Here is a 13,420-nt window from a genome sequence, read left to right on the forward strand (position 1 = left end):
CTTTCCTAGTTTGAAAAGTGTGAATAGTTCAAATTAAAAATAGTTTTAAATTCTATGATTCAAATTTAATTTCTAGTGACACATATTTGACTGAGCTGAATGACATTGTTTATACTACACTGTGTATTCAGATTTTGTGATTTGATATGTAAAAGGTGCTACAGTTGACACAAAGTAAAAATAAAAAGTCATAAATGTTTAAATTTACTGAACAGAGGAGTGAAAGGAGTGAGAGCAGATCTGGTGATTCTTGAGGAGAGAACGGTCAGAGACCAGAAACCACTGGGGCTGGAGAGCCAGGGCCAGAGCCAGAGCCAATCAGTAAGTGCTATAGACAAACCACAATTAGGCAAGACGTGGGGGGCATGATTTCCCAAATCAACTATAAGGGAACAAGGCAAATATGAGGGTAATATGACCCTAACCACACTGAAAAAAGTGAAACAAAGCTGTTGTTCGTTTAATGTGTTTGTTCTCATTCCAATGGTTGAAGAAAAATACTTCGCACAATTAAACTAAACTTTCTTATTTATGTTAATGGTTGAATCGATTTTTATTAGATTGAGTATGATTCACACATGCGCATTCTTTAAAACTTCTGGTGGCAATTGTACCAAACGAACCTGCATTTTGGAGCTGTCGATGCTGGTGAGGAGAAAAAAATAAACTGCATTCTGGTAACGGTAAGGTAAGTCGTTCCTATTTTTAAACATGGCTGTGCAAAATCTTTAGCCCTCAGATAAAGACTCTGTCGGGAGTTTGTGCGTGTGTGAGCACTGAAACTTTCTGCCATGTGTTGCTAAACTAAACTACCGCTAAAAAACCCCCCAACTGTATTGTCCCTGGCATTTGTGGCCCAGACCGGCCAACAACGTTATCGGTTGACGGGGGAAGGGGGTGCGCGCGCATTGCGGCCGGCAGACAATTAACGCTGGCGTGTCGGGCTGCATCGGGTCCGGGCTCAAAATCCGGCTGGTCGCCAGCCCATCCTAGACGCCCAATTGTGTGTGGGGAAAATATGACCAAATATGAAATACTATGCCAGTCCACCCCTGGTGAGTAGCCTATTAAAAAGAAAAAAAAGTCGAGTCCTCGCTTCAATCCAGGTGGCGGTAATGAGCCTAAAAGCTGCCAGCAACCGTCATTAGCCTACAGAGGAAGAAGCAGTGACAAAAACAGGCTGGAGTCGAATAGTTCCCCCTATCGTCTTTTCTTAACCACTTTTCCTGATGAGAGGGCGAATTTTTAAGGAGTTAGGAGAAGACAACCGCGCCGATCAGAGAATCCGACCATACTTGCACTAATGTGACGTCATTACGCGACGGTGACGTGAGGCCATAGTGCAGTTGCTATGTGATTAATTTTGCTGCCGTAATGTATAATATCAGGGCATGCCAAAGTCATCACTGTCTGAAAATACTTGATGACAGCAGAGGATTAATTGCTTAGTGTTTTCTCTGGTTGGTAAAGCTAAGCTGAACTGTGTAATAATGAAGCAACATAAGTTATGTTTTGTCAGGTATTTTATTTCATAGGCATAGTAAATCTGATTTAAAAAGAACAGAAGGCATTATAATGTTTTGTTAAGTTTAAACTGTATAATTTGTAGTTCATGTAACATTGAGAATACCCAACATTAAAGAATGTTTTCTCTTTTAATTTAAGGAGAGCAGCCACCAGATCCACTGTGTTCCTGCCGTGCAACCACCTACCAATTTGGAAGTCCCTCGTCATCTTGTAGTAAGTTCTGTGTACAATGTCATGAGATAATATAATGTGATAATTAGATCCCCCTCCTAAAACCTTCTTCTCCTCTCCTCCACCTTGTATTTTTCCTTAGTTATCCATGCATGTGGAAATGTAAAGACTGTGACCATTCATACTCCAAAAGATCTGAACTTCTTAGACATTATAAACTTGATCATCAACATTATGGGCGGGGCCATGCTTACCCCTGTACTTATGAGAATTGCCCATGCACTTGCAAGACATGGAAAGCTCTGCTCACACATCTAAGCAAATCCCATACTGCTCAAAAATCCTCACAGAAGGATAGCTTTTCACCATTCAAGTGCCACATCTGCAACAACAATCAACTTTCTACTGAGACAGACTATTTTAAACACATTGGGGCACATTTGAAAAATCATGAGTCTGTCGAATGCATGTTTGGGGATTGTTCATACAAAACAAATCTTTATGGTGCTTTCAGAACTCACAAATGGAGAAAACATACCCCCCACACAATCCACAATTTTAAGCCTGGAGTAGTTGATGGACCTGTTGGTAGTTCTACTGTTGTAGAGTCATTTGAAAGCAGCACTACTGAGAAGTCAGATGATGACATACCATCTGAAGAACCTTCTGCTGAAGAATCAACAAATTTGGCACAAGTTATAGAATTAAAGTTAGCCTCAGTCCTGCTTAAGTTAGAACACTCTAACTTAAGCAACATTCTGGTGCCAAGTGCAGCTGTGAATGAACTGCTTGATGAGTTGCAATATTTAATTGGTACTGCCTCTGTGCCGGTCACCCAAAAGACTCTTTTGGACTCCTTACAAAATAACAGTTGCATAGTTGATGAATTTGTTGTGAAGGAGTTAGCCACTGTACTTTGTAATTCTAATCCCATTCAAGCTGCAATAGGAAAGCACGGCCCACTGTCAACTGCTTGGAAACGGAAGGCATACTACAGAGAAAACTTCAATGTTGTGGAACGTATTGAATATGTTTTAGAACGTAAGAATAATAAGACTTTTCAGTATGTACCTTTACTCAAATCCTTGCAGCAACTTTTAAACTGTGAAACAACACTAAATAAGGCTATACATTTGAAGGAAAAACAACATCCAGTGGAGAGTGATAAACAGGTATACAGATCCTTTTGGGATGGACACTTCTGTAAAAGAAATGCTATTCTCTCAAAAGAATGTGCAATTTCTTTGATTTTGTATGTTGACGACTTTGAAATTTGCAATTCCCTTGGTACGTCGCGTAAAAAACACAAAATCTGTGCCTTGTATTGGATTTTAGGCAATCTGCCACCTGGTTGTCACTCCTCGTTGTCCTCTATCCATTTGGCTGCATTGATCAATAGCAATGATGTCAAGGTCTATGGTTACGAAAAAGTGTTAGAGCCTTTGATTACTGATCTCATAACATTGGAACAACATGGGGTTTTTGTGGAAAAACTGGGAAAAACTTTGAAGGGCACATTGCAGTGTGTTATTGCCGATAACCTTGGTGCACACAGCATTGCTGGTTTTGTAGAGAGTTTTTCTGGCAGATTTGTTTGCAGGTTTTGTACAGCAGATAGGTTAGAAATTCAGGACCAAGTTGGAGCTGGAGGTTTCTCTCTGAGAACTGAGGAGATTCACAAAATCACCTGAAAACCCTCGAGGAAAATTCCTTGAACAACTGTCATGGTGTTAAGAGTAAATGTGCTCTGTCAGAAAAACTTAGCACTTTCAATGTTACTAGTGGTTTCCCTCCAGACATTGTCCATGATTTATTTGAGGGAATAGTTCCACTTGAAATATCTCTCTGTCTGACTGTATTCATTTCCAAAAAGTATTTCACTTTGGATGCTTTAAACAAGGCAATAGAAGATTTTCCCTATAAATGGACTGATAAAACAAATCGGCCACACTCTGTTCCACTGACCTATGCATCCAGGAAAACAATTGGTGGAAACGCTCACGAAAACTGGAGTTTAATAAGATTTTTTCCTCTACTAATTGGACAGAAAGTGCCCACTGATGAACCAGCCTGGAAACTCCTTGCTGATTTGAAGGACATTGTAGAAATTGTTGTTTCTCCAATTCAGACCCAGGAATCAATTGCATATTTGAACTTTAAGATCTCTGAACACAGAGTTAGATTTAAAGAGGTTTTCCCGGAGTCAAACCTTCGACCTAAACACCATTTCTTGGAGCATTATCCTCACTTAATCTGTGAGTTTGGACCGTTAGTTGCATTATGGACCATGCGCTTCGAAGCGAAGCACAGCTTCTTCAAAAGAGTTGTGCGGCATACAACCTGCTTCAAAAATGTGCTTCTGTCCTTAGCACAAAGACACCAGTTTCTTATGGCACATCACCTTCACATGTGGAGTTGTCCTAAATCTCCCCTGGAGGTAGCAAATGTTTCAAGTCTTCCCATTGATGTTTTACAAGAGGACATAGCATTTGCTCTTAAGCAGAGGCACCCAGAGTTGGAAGGTGTATGCTTGGCTAAAAATGCAACCCACAGTGGCCTAAACTACAGGAATGGAATGATCCTTGCACATGGCTCATTGGCAGGGCTGCCTGAATTTGTGGAAATAATCCAGATGATTGTTGTCAAGGATAATCTGCTTTTCATCGTCAGAAAGCTGAGTGCGTGGTACTGGGATCATTTCAGGGCATATGAACTGAAACTGTGTCCTACGAGGAAGTTGGAACTGGTTGACCTAAACCAACTCTCAGATCCATACCCATTGGCTGACTACACAATTGGAGGAATGCGGCTGATAACTCTCAAAAGATACATACATGTGTAAGGTCAGTCTTAAACTGGAACACAACATAATATTAATTTCAAAATTTTGCTTCCCATATTTTTTATTTTATTCTCGAACACCACTAGAGTATATTTCCATGATTTACAGTTGATAGTCTTCACTTTCTCTGAAGATGGGGAAACATAAAAAACTTCTTGGAGCAAACAACAGAGAAATTTCAGGCTTTGCAGTGGGGAGGAACGGTCAGCCTGCTGGAGGAGGAGGTCTTTGTTCAACAGATTCCTTTATAACATTACGGGAGCCAAATCTAATGCACACATTTACTGAGAGATGGAGCAGGAAAAATATGAAAGTGCATCGTACATAATGTCACCTTAAGTTTAATTTTGAAAATATTAACTACTACAAATGTAAAAGAGTCAAATTTCTCTCTCTCTCTCTCTCTCTCTCTTTCTAACACTCTCACAGGGCATCATGGCAGAAAACACACCCGTTCGATTGCTGGTTATCCTGAGTGAAGACAGTAGTGTAAGAATGGAGCTACGCAAGGGGATTCCCAATTCATTGGAAGAGCTAATGGATGAGGTCAAGAATGCATGTGGATTAGAGGGATATATAAGACTGCAGTACAAGGACACAGATTTTGGGAACATATTTGTGAATCTGACCTCCACAACTGTAATTAAGGATCTTACAATTCTCAAAGTAATCCAGTTAGAGCCTGATTCAACTGTTGTCTTATACCCAGTTGATCCCCCCATGAGTAGCACCCCTTTGTTTGGACTGGACAGTGATGACTCCTCAGTGTCTGCACATACAGATGACACAATACTGCTTAGCAGCCCTTCCTCAGATTCACTAAGGACACAGCAGTGGCCACGAGTGTTCCCAATTCCACGCTTCTCCTATGATACAGAATGTCAACTGCAGAGGGGAAATGCAGAGTACATGACAAGCCAAACTAGACTGACACCTAGCTCAAAAATGCTGTCAGACATACTGGAGAAAGTAGCTGAAAGTATCTACGCATACAAACCATACCCTGAAGATTCTGACTTCAGCGATGTTGCTGAGGCACTGACAAGGAAGCACCCCTGCCTGAAAGAACCAGGGTCTTTCAATGAGAGCTATGGATGGAAACGCAGGATGAAGATAAAAATGGCCAACTACCGGACCCAACTTAAGGCACACGGTACATCTGCCGAGCTCACAGTGAATTCTTTAAAATCCAAGTCTCAAGAAGACTCCTACCCAGCAAAGAACCTGAAGAGACCTAGGCGAGCTGAGGTCAATCATTTTCCATCTTTGCCAAGTGGTGAGACTACAGGAAGCCTGGAACAAGAGAGGATTTCCCTTTAGGCAGAACTACAGAAAAGAAACAACCGTCAAGCAATAAAAGAAAAGATGGCAAAGACGTTTGGATACCGTAGGCAAGAAATAGTGCATAAGCAGCCGAGCATTGAAGACATCATGGCAAGATGGCCAGCACTTTTCCAGATGGAAGAGGTATGTTTTTAGATGCAAGGCACCTCAGACCCATTAGTCACTCAAACATCACTGACTCATTCAAGTACAACTGTAGGAACGAGAACAAAAAAAATTGTTTTGAGAGGAGAGGGACTCAGTATATTAATTAATGCCATTAATTAGACATTCATAAAAGATGATTTTCAAGCAGTTTGATCAAACCTTCAGTCTGACCAAAGTTCTTGGCGCAGTTGGACAAGTACACGTCCAAACTGCTGGAGATCATCAGGAACACAGGGAGGACGTGTGAAAGTGCAGACCAAGAGGACCTTGCAGGTTTTAGATGAGGTATCTATGTATGAGTTTGTTCTCAGTGGGATCCATAGTTGAATAGCTGGGGTGTGTGTGCGCTTTTAATAAGTAGTAACTGTTCTTTCTCAGACGGTGGACATCACAATCAGAAGAGAGTACATCTTTAAATCTTTGATGATCTACCTGGGTGAACCTGTTCATCACCTCATCAAAGAATGCCAGGTAAGGGCATCTCTCTCACTAACACAGATATGAGGGGCATAATTCATTCTGGCCCTCTCACATACATACATTCTCCTCTCACACACATACATTCTCCTCTCATACACATATATTCTCCTTTCTCAGGGACACAGGAAGTCCCTCCTTAAACAGGAAGTCACTCTCAAACCAGGAAATACATGTGCTTGCTCAGCTTATCCTAGCCAAATATTTTTATCCATTAAATTGTCCAGTGTTTAAGAAAGTGGGGAGACAGATGTGCCACTTCTTCTCGACATCATTGTTATTATTAATGTATTTCATACTTAACTACTCAAAAAGTTTGGAAACATTATTTCAGTCAATCAGTTCTCCCCTTTAATAATACCAATTGGTACTGTATTTTATATCATTGGAAAGCCTGATTTGTCACCTTTACAATGAGGTACAACTTGTAAGGATTGTGCATTCATGGAATGAGCAAAAGAGCTAAACTTGTGGGTAGTGCCTAAAGAAAACGTTTTGTCATCTGAGCCCTTTTCTCAACTTTCAGTCTTCACATTGCACACTTATTTGCTTTGTTTGTATTGTCATACATCTTTTACACTAATCTCCACCACTTCAGGCATTTCTCTAATACTTTCATGTCATTCAACCTCCTTTAAATCTATTTTTATCAGTTATTGCTTATGCCATGTTAGTATTACTTCAGCAATTTTCTTTAGCTGACAGTTTCCAGTGTACAACATTTTTTTCAACATATTTAAATTCAAAATATTCAACTGTTACACACTGTTTGAGCACTTAAAAAAACATTTCATCTCTCAGCTTACAAGTTATACTTTTCAGCTGTTATATCAGCCTTTTCAGCATTGCTTCAACCATAGCGTTCAGCCTTCAGCCTTGTCTTGAGAAAATGCTCTTTCTAATTGTCCTCATTGTTGCTTTTTTGTGTGTGTGCAGGATGAAAATGAGGCTGACGAACTGGAGCAGAAAGCCATGGCAATCGTTGTCAGTGGAAAAGAGGACATTAAAATAGTCATTGATGGAACAGAGGTCCTGAAAGAGGTGCCCACAATTGCAACGGCTGTTGCAATGTTCTTCGGGTTCACCTACGCACTCAACCTAAAATATCCGAAGAATCTGCAGTACACCTTTGAATTTGTGCAAAAAGTCCTGATGGAGCTTGGTGCAAAAAAGATCTCCCCAAAAGTGCATAAGCTGAGCACCCAGCTTTTCAGTCCAGAGTAGGCAGAGTTAACTCGCCTGATTTTACAGTGTTTCTACAACCAGGACTTTGTTCTCTTTTATATGAGGTTGGTGTTCGATATGACTACATTTCCACTGCTGACAAAAGAATCTGCCCAAGTTATCGCAGACACAAGTGGACAGTGTGCTGAAAACCAGGAGAGCACTGGTTTGTTTATGACAGATTTTTCAGACCAAGAGAGGGCCAGAAGCTACCTCACACGTTTGCAGGTTATGGAACTGAGGGGATTCACACAAATCCACTGATAACACTTTATTTTAAGGAATAATTCCTCTCTGTATTACTTTTCATTTTGAAATAGGACAATTTTCTGTTCTGATGTTTTTTTGTTACTATTTGTAATTTATTTTAGTCACTGAGTATTTAGTTTGGATCTGTTCAGCGAGTGTGTTCACCTGAAAATGCAGATATTTCTTGATTGCTGATTGTATTTGAGAAAAAAAAAATCTGTTATGGTTGAGAATGATTGTTCTTAAGGTAGGACTATGTTAAAACATTTTGAAAAAAAATGTAGTAATTGAAAAAAATTTTCATTCAACAATAAATAATATGTTAAAAAGGAATGTGGTCTGAGTATGAATCTAAATGTATTGCAAGTAGTTTTTTTTAATTCAGTTCTGTAAACATTAAATTATGATGACTTTAAATTTTTATTTGAGATAACTTAAAAAAAAAGTTTGCTCCCACATTCAAAAGTTGTTTACATGAAGTTAAAATATTCAGGTTCAATGAAGTGGATTATTTACATTAAGTAAAGAAACCAATTTATTTATTTTAATTTAGGAAAACTTGAAATAATTGCTTTGCTTCACCTTCAGAAATTAGTTTACAAGAGGTCAAATATTTTAGTTCAAACTAAATTAATTGTTTACATTGTATCAATGCTATAATATTAGGTGTGACAGATTACTTCAATTTTTTTAAGTTGAGCCAATGTTTCATTTTTTTTCAGTGCAGAACTCAAATCCTAATCCTTTTTGGCTAATAACTTAAGAATGGTGAAGGGTTGACAAAAAAAAAAAAGATTCTCCCTCAGCATAACTTTGACCCATTGAAGCATTGTACCAATAGCTTCACCTTTTGGTGAGGTAGGGTGACCTAAACCTTCAGAGTTTTTGGCCAATGAAGCAGCAACAGTGGCAGCAACAGCATCGGTGGCAGCAGTGAGTCCCAGCACTCATCAATGTACCTAGTGAAAAGATGCTATTTAGAGGGGGTACTTGCTAGATTGTATGTAATTGATTCCCCAGATTTTGATGTTTCCTATATAATTCATTAAAACACAATTACACAATCAATGTGTAATGGTTTGGAAACATCTGGTGCCAAATGACTGTGTTATTGCATGTTCAAGTCTAGTATTAGCCTGATATCAAGCTTCTCCATACTTAGATTTTATGCATACACACGCTCACACAGATGTCCCCTAACAAAACTTAGACTGATTCACTTCAGAGGAAACTATTATGGAAAGAGAAATTGAAGTGTCAGTCTCTGAGGAGTGCTTCATCACTGTCCAATGGCCTTATTAGTACCTCACTACAAAGGGAATCCTAACTCACCCCTGGGGTAAAGAGGTCCTGCTTTGTTCATATGGAAACTCCTATTGATAAATTCTTCATTCACCTGCTCATTCATGCAGCACATAAACACAGTAAGTACTCCTGCACACATACACACAGGCAAACAGATGCCCGCACACATACTTGAGTAGAGACAATTGCAAGCCATCTGTAAGTGCTGAGCAAGCTGGTGGAAAAAAGGTAATCAACAACTTGTCTGACTGCTCATTACTTCTTCATTATGGAGTGGAAACAAACACAAAATACCTGAGCTTAGAGGCAGCTCTTCTCATTGACACTCACTCATGGACACAGACACACACAACACACACACACACACACACACACACTATTAAAAAAGTGTGTGCTATATTGCCTCAAAGAAAACCCCTCATTATGCCAGCTTTGCTTGTTTACACTGAACCAAACAAATCCGGAATAATGCTGTCCCACTGTGTGATTTTAGATTGCATATTGGTCTTCCAGAATGAGAGGCATATGTGTAACACAGCAGCATTGCTGTCTGTCCCTTTTACAGAGGTGTCGATTCAGCTCTGTGACTACCTGTCGGCATAACAGCAGAACAACAATGCCCTCTGATTCTGTGTTTGTACTATTTATACAGAATGGCAAGGAAGAATAATGGTACAACCCTGCCTTGAATGTACTATATAAAAGCGGCTACTCTCACACAGATGAAGTGGCTGATGGACAGCTATTATGGACAACCCTCCCATTTAAAGCATCTGCTTTTGAGGAAAATACTTTTTGAGAATAGGACACATTTTTACACTGAATCTATTAGGAAAGTTTCCTTGTGACTAACTTTGAAAGACACATTGAGAACTTTTGGTAGTTTGGCAGCTTTAAGGCTCCATTTGACACAAAGGTTGTGTCGCTCTTCTCCAAGCCTTCCTTAGGACATCCATCCTATCTCTAAGGGTGAGCCCAGCCACTAGGGATGTTAATGATTAACCGTCTATTAATTGCAGTGAAGACTTTGACTGATTAAAATGTAGTAATCAATTAATCAGTTTTATTTCATTGCTGTATCATTTCTCTGGAGCTCACATGCTGTGTAATGAACTTTAATACTGGCAGAGGGTGTACTTCACACAAATTACGAAAGTAACAGAGGAAGGAGCAGTCACAGGTCAAGAAAAAAGAAATGTGAGACAAGGTGAAGTGGCCAAAATGTAGGGCAGTGTAGGAACATTATACAGGACATTGCAAAATGTAAATATTGTGTCTTCAAATACACTTCCATTACATTGTCCATGTTGTATTAAGTTAGCACCCGAGGACTGGAGTGCAAGGAGAGTGGAATGTTGTCCTCCCAACAAATTCTTACATCATGTTACCTAGGAGAAGCTCCAGTGATACATGTATAGTGAAAATAACTCAGAGGATTTGGTTTATGGGGAGACCGGAGCCCAAATGACACCCGCCCTCCTCCCCATCTCCCACCACGTCTGTGAGATCTTCACAGCAAGCAGAAGCCTCAAGCTCGCAAACTAATAAGGCAGAAACTAGGATATCATTGACCAGAATGTGAAAATTATTCTCTGTCCTCTCTGTTTAAACCTGGTTTACTTAAACTATGTCAGTGATCAATAGGAAGTGTGAACATTATCCCCTCAGCTGTATTTGTTTACCTCCTTAACATTCCTAATAAATATGACTGTTCTGAGATGCTCGAGAGCAGAAATTCAAATTCATCTCTTGTCCTTTTAGTGTTTTTAGTGCAAAATGTGTGTACATGTGTGTGTGGGTGTGGGTGTGTCAGCACTGCTACACTAGTCAGAAGACATCTTGTTCCATGTTGCTGCAAATACCCCAGCAAGGCTAACTATTACTTCTTATAAAATATTAATTGTGCTGATCATTAATTCAACCTCAAGGCTAAAGCTCCTCTACTGTGAGAGCTCCTTGATGTTATTTTTTCACTCCACCTTTCTTATTCTGGTATATGAAATAGACACAAACTGCAGAGTGTGTGTATGAGAGGAAAATGGACTGGAGTGTTGACTTGTCAACTAAAGTCAAAAGAAATTATATAAATAAGATAAGATAGACTTTATTCATCCCACTTGTGGGAAATTTACATGTTACTGCATAAAAGATGGCAGAGGCCACCACAGAGTCATAAAAGGTCTTTAGCAGTGACCTGCACACTCTGAAGGACCTCACAGGGCATTGGTGTTGTAAGACCAGTCCAGTTTATTGTTAATGTAAACACCCAGGTATTTGTACTCCTCCACAATCTCAATGTCCAAACCCTGGATGTTCACCGGTGCAGTGGAAAAAGACTTCCTGCTGAAGTTGATCACCTCCTCCTTCGTCTTGCTGGGGTTTATGTACAGACTGTTCTTGCCACACCAGTCGACAAAGTTGGTGATGACCTCCCTGTACTCCAGATCGTTCCCATGAGAGACACACCCAACAATGGCTGTGTCATCGGAGAACTTCTGGAAGTGCCAACTGTCAGTGTTGTGTTTGAAGTCCGATGTGTACAGGGTGAAGAGGAAGGGGGACGGTACTGTACCCTGCGGGGCCCCCGTGCTGCAGACCACCACATCACACACACAGTTGCGAAGCCTCACATACAATACTGCGGTCTGTTGGTGAGATAGTCAGTGGTCCAAGCAGCCAGGTTACAGTCCACTCCAACTCCTTCCAGCTTCCCCCTGAACAGAGATGGTTAGATAATGTTGAACGCACTGGAGAAGTTGAAGAAGGTGACCCTCACAGTGCTTGCAGTGTTCTCCAGGTGTGAAAGGCATCTGTGCAGCAGGTAGATGACAGCGTCTTCCATACCAATGCCAGGTCTGTAGGCAAACTGCAGAGGATCCATTGCATCACTCACTAGGTGTCGGAGGTGGCTCAGGATGATCCTCTCCTCTCACTACTGGCCTGAAGTGTTTCGGCTCACTGGGATGCGCAGTCTTTGGAACTGGGACCACGCAGGATATTTTCCACAGGAGCAGAACTCTTTCCAGACGGAGGCTCAAGTTAAAGATGTGCAGGAAAACCCCACAGAGCTGATCTGAACAGTCCTAGAGCAGTCTGGCACTGATGCCATCAGGGCCCGTAGCCTTCCTCGCCTTGATCATCAGATGTGATGGAGAGGCAGGGAGGGGGAGCGACCCCTGCTGAGAGTGGTGCAAGGATCATCCTGGTGGGGTGTTGAAGGTGACGAAGGAGGGGTGGTATGAATTACCATAAGGTCTGGGATCATGTGGGTGGGCGAGGGGACAGGGATAGGGACACAGTCAAATCTGTTAAAAAACAGGTTCAGTTCATTTGTTTTTAGGCCTCTCCAGATCTCTCTGGTGTTGTTCCCCTGAAGGCACTCCTCCAGCTTCCTGCTGTAGCTGTCCTTGCCCCTTCTCCCTCTCCCATCTCCCTCCTCAGCTCCTTCTGACCCTCTTCATCTCATCCTTATTCCCAGTTTTAAAAACCTGCTTCTCCTCATTCAACAGGGTTTTAGTTCTGGGTTCACCCAGGGTTTGTTGTTGGAGAAACACCGCACCTTCTTTGTAGGCACAGTGTTCTACACACAGAAGTTTATGTAGTCCGTGATGCAGGTTGTCAAACTGTCAATGTCCTCCCCATGTGGACCACACAGCACCTCGCAATCCGTGGTATCAAAGCAGTCCCTCAGAGCCATACTGGCCTCCTCAGTCCTCGGTATAGCTATAACATGAGAGAACTCCCTTGGGATATAGTATAGCTGCATGGTAACTGCTAGCAGCTCAGTGTCCCTGTTGCAGAACTGCTCCTTTACCCTGATGTGGCCTGGGTTGCATCTGTCATTCACAAACATTACAATGCCCCCTCCTCTCTTCTTACTGCACTCCTTGGCTTTCCAGTCCACTCTCACAAACTGAAACATGTCCGGTGAAATGTGCGAATCCAGAGTGAGTTCATTCAGCCATGACTCAGTGAAGCACGTGAGGCTACAGTCCCCCGTACTCCCTCTGCAGCCTGGTTAGCACCATAAGCTCTTCCATCTTCGCGGAGAGAGATCTCATGTTCCCCATGATGACAGAAGGTATACAAGGTTTATACCTTCTTTTCTTGTTCTGAAATAACTTGTATCAGTTT

The 13,420-nt window shown here is 41.2% G+C and overlaps 1 protein-coding gene across 1 annotated transcript; it reads left to right on the forward strand.

The window, feature by feature from the left end:
* Positions 1-673: 673 nt before the first annotated feature.
* LOC108895503 (uncharacterized) lies at positions 674-7,732 on the forward strand. The gene is made up of 6 exons (XM_051068289.1): positions 674-688; positions 1,666-1,740; positions 4,970-5,778; positions 6,220-6,316; positions 6,410-6,502; positions 7,445-7,732. Exons 3-6 carry the CDS (start codon positions 4,976-4,978, stop codon positions 7,730-7,732), a joined length of 1,281 nt encoding a protein of 426 aa, XP_050924246.1. The 5' UTR covers positions 674-688; positions 1,666-1,740; positions 4,970-4,975.
* Positions 7,733-13,420: the final 5,688 nt, after the last annotated feature.

This window comes from Lates calcarifer, unplaced genomic scaffold, assembly GCF_001640805.2.
Source record: "Lates calcarifer isolate ASB-BC8 unplaced genomic scaffold, TLL_Latcal_v3 _unitig_4002_quiver_610, whole genome shotgun sequence".
Classification (NCBI taxonomy): domain Eukaryota; kingdom Metazoa; phylum Chordata; class Actinopteri; family Centropomidae; genus Lates; species Lates calcarifer.

What these genes read in the sequence shown, in the direction of transcription:
- LOC108895503 (XM_051068289.1), top strand. Translation starts at nt 4,976, where the DNA reads ATGGCAGAAAACACACCCGTTCGATTGCTGGTTATCCTGAGTGAAGAC. An exon ending in AAGAACCTGAAGAGACCTAG is followed by an intron (nt 5,779 to 6,219) that starts GCGAGCTGAGGT and finishes TTCTTGGCGCAG; the next exon opens with TTGGACAAGTACACGTCCAA. An exon ending in ACCTCATCAAAGAATGCCAG is followed by an intron (nt 6,503 to 7,444) that starts GTAAGGGCATCT and finishes GTGTGTGTGCAG; the next exon opens with GATGAAAATGAGGCTGACGA.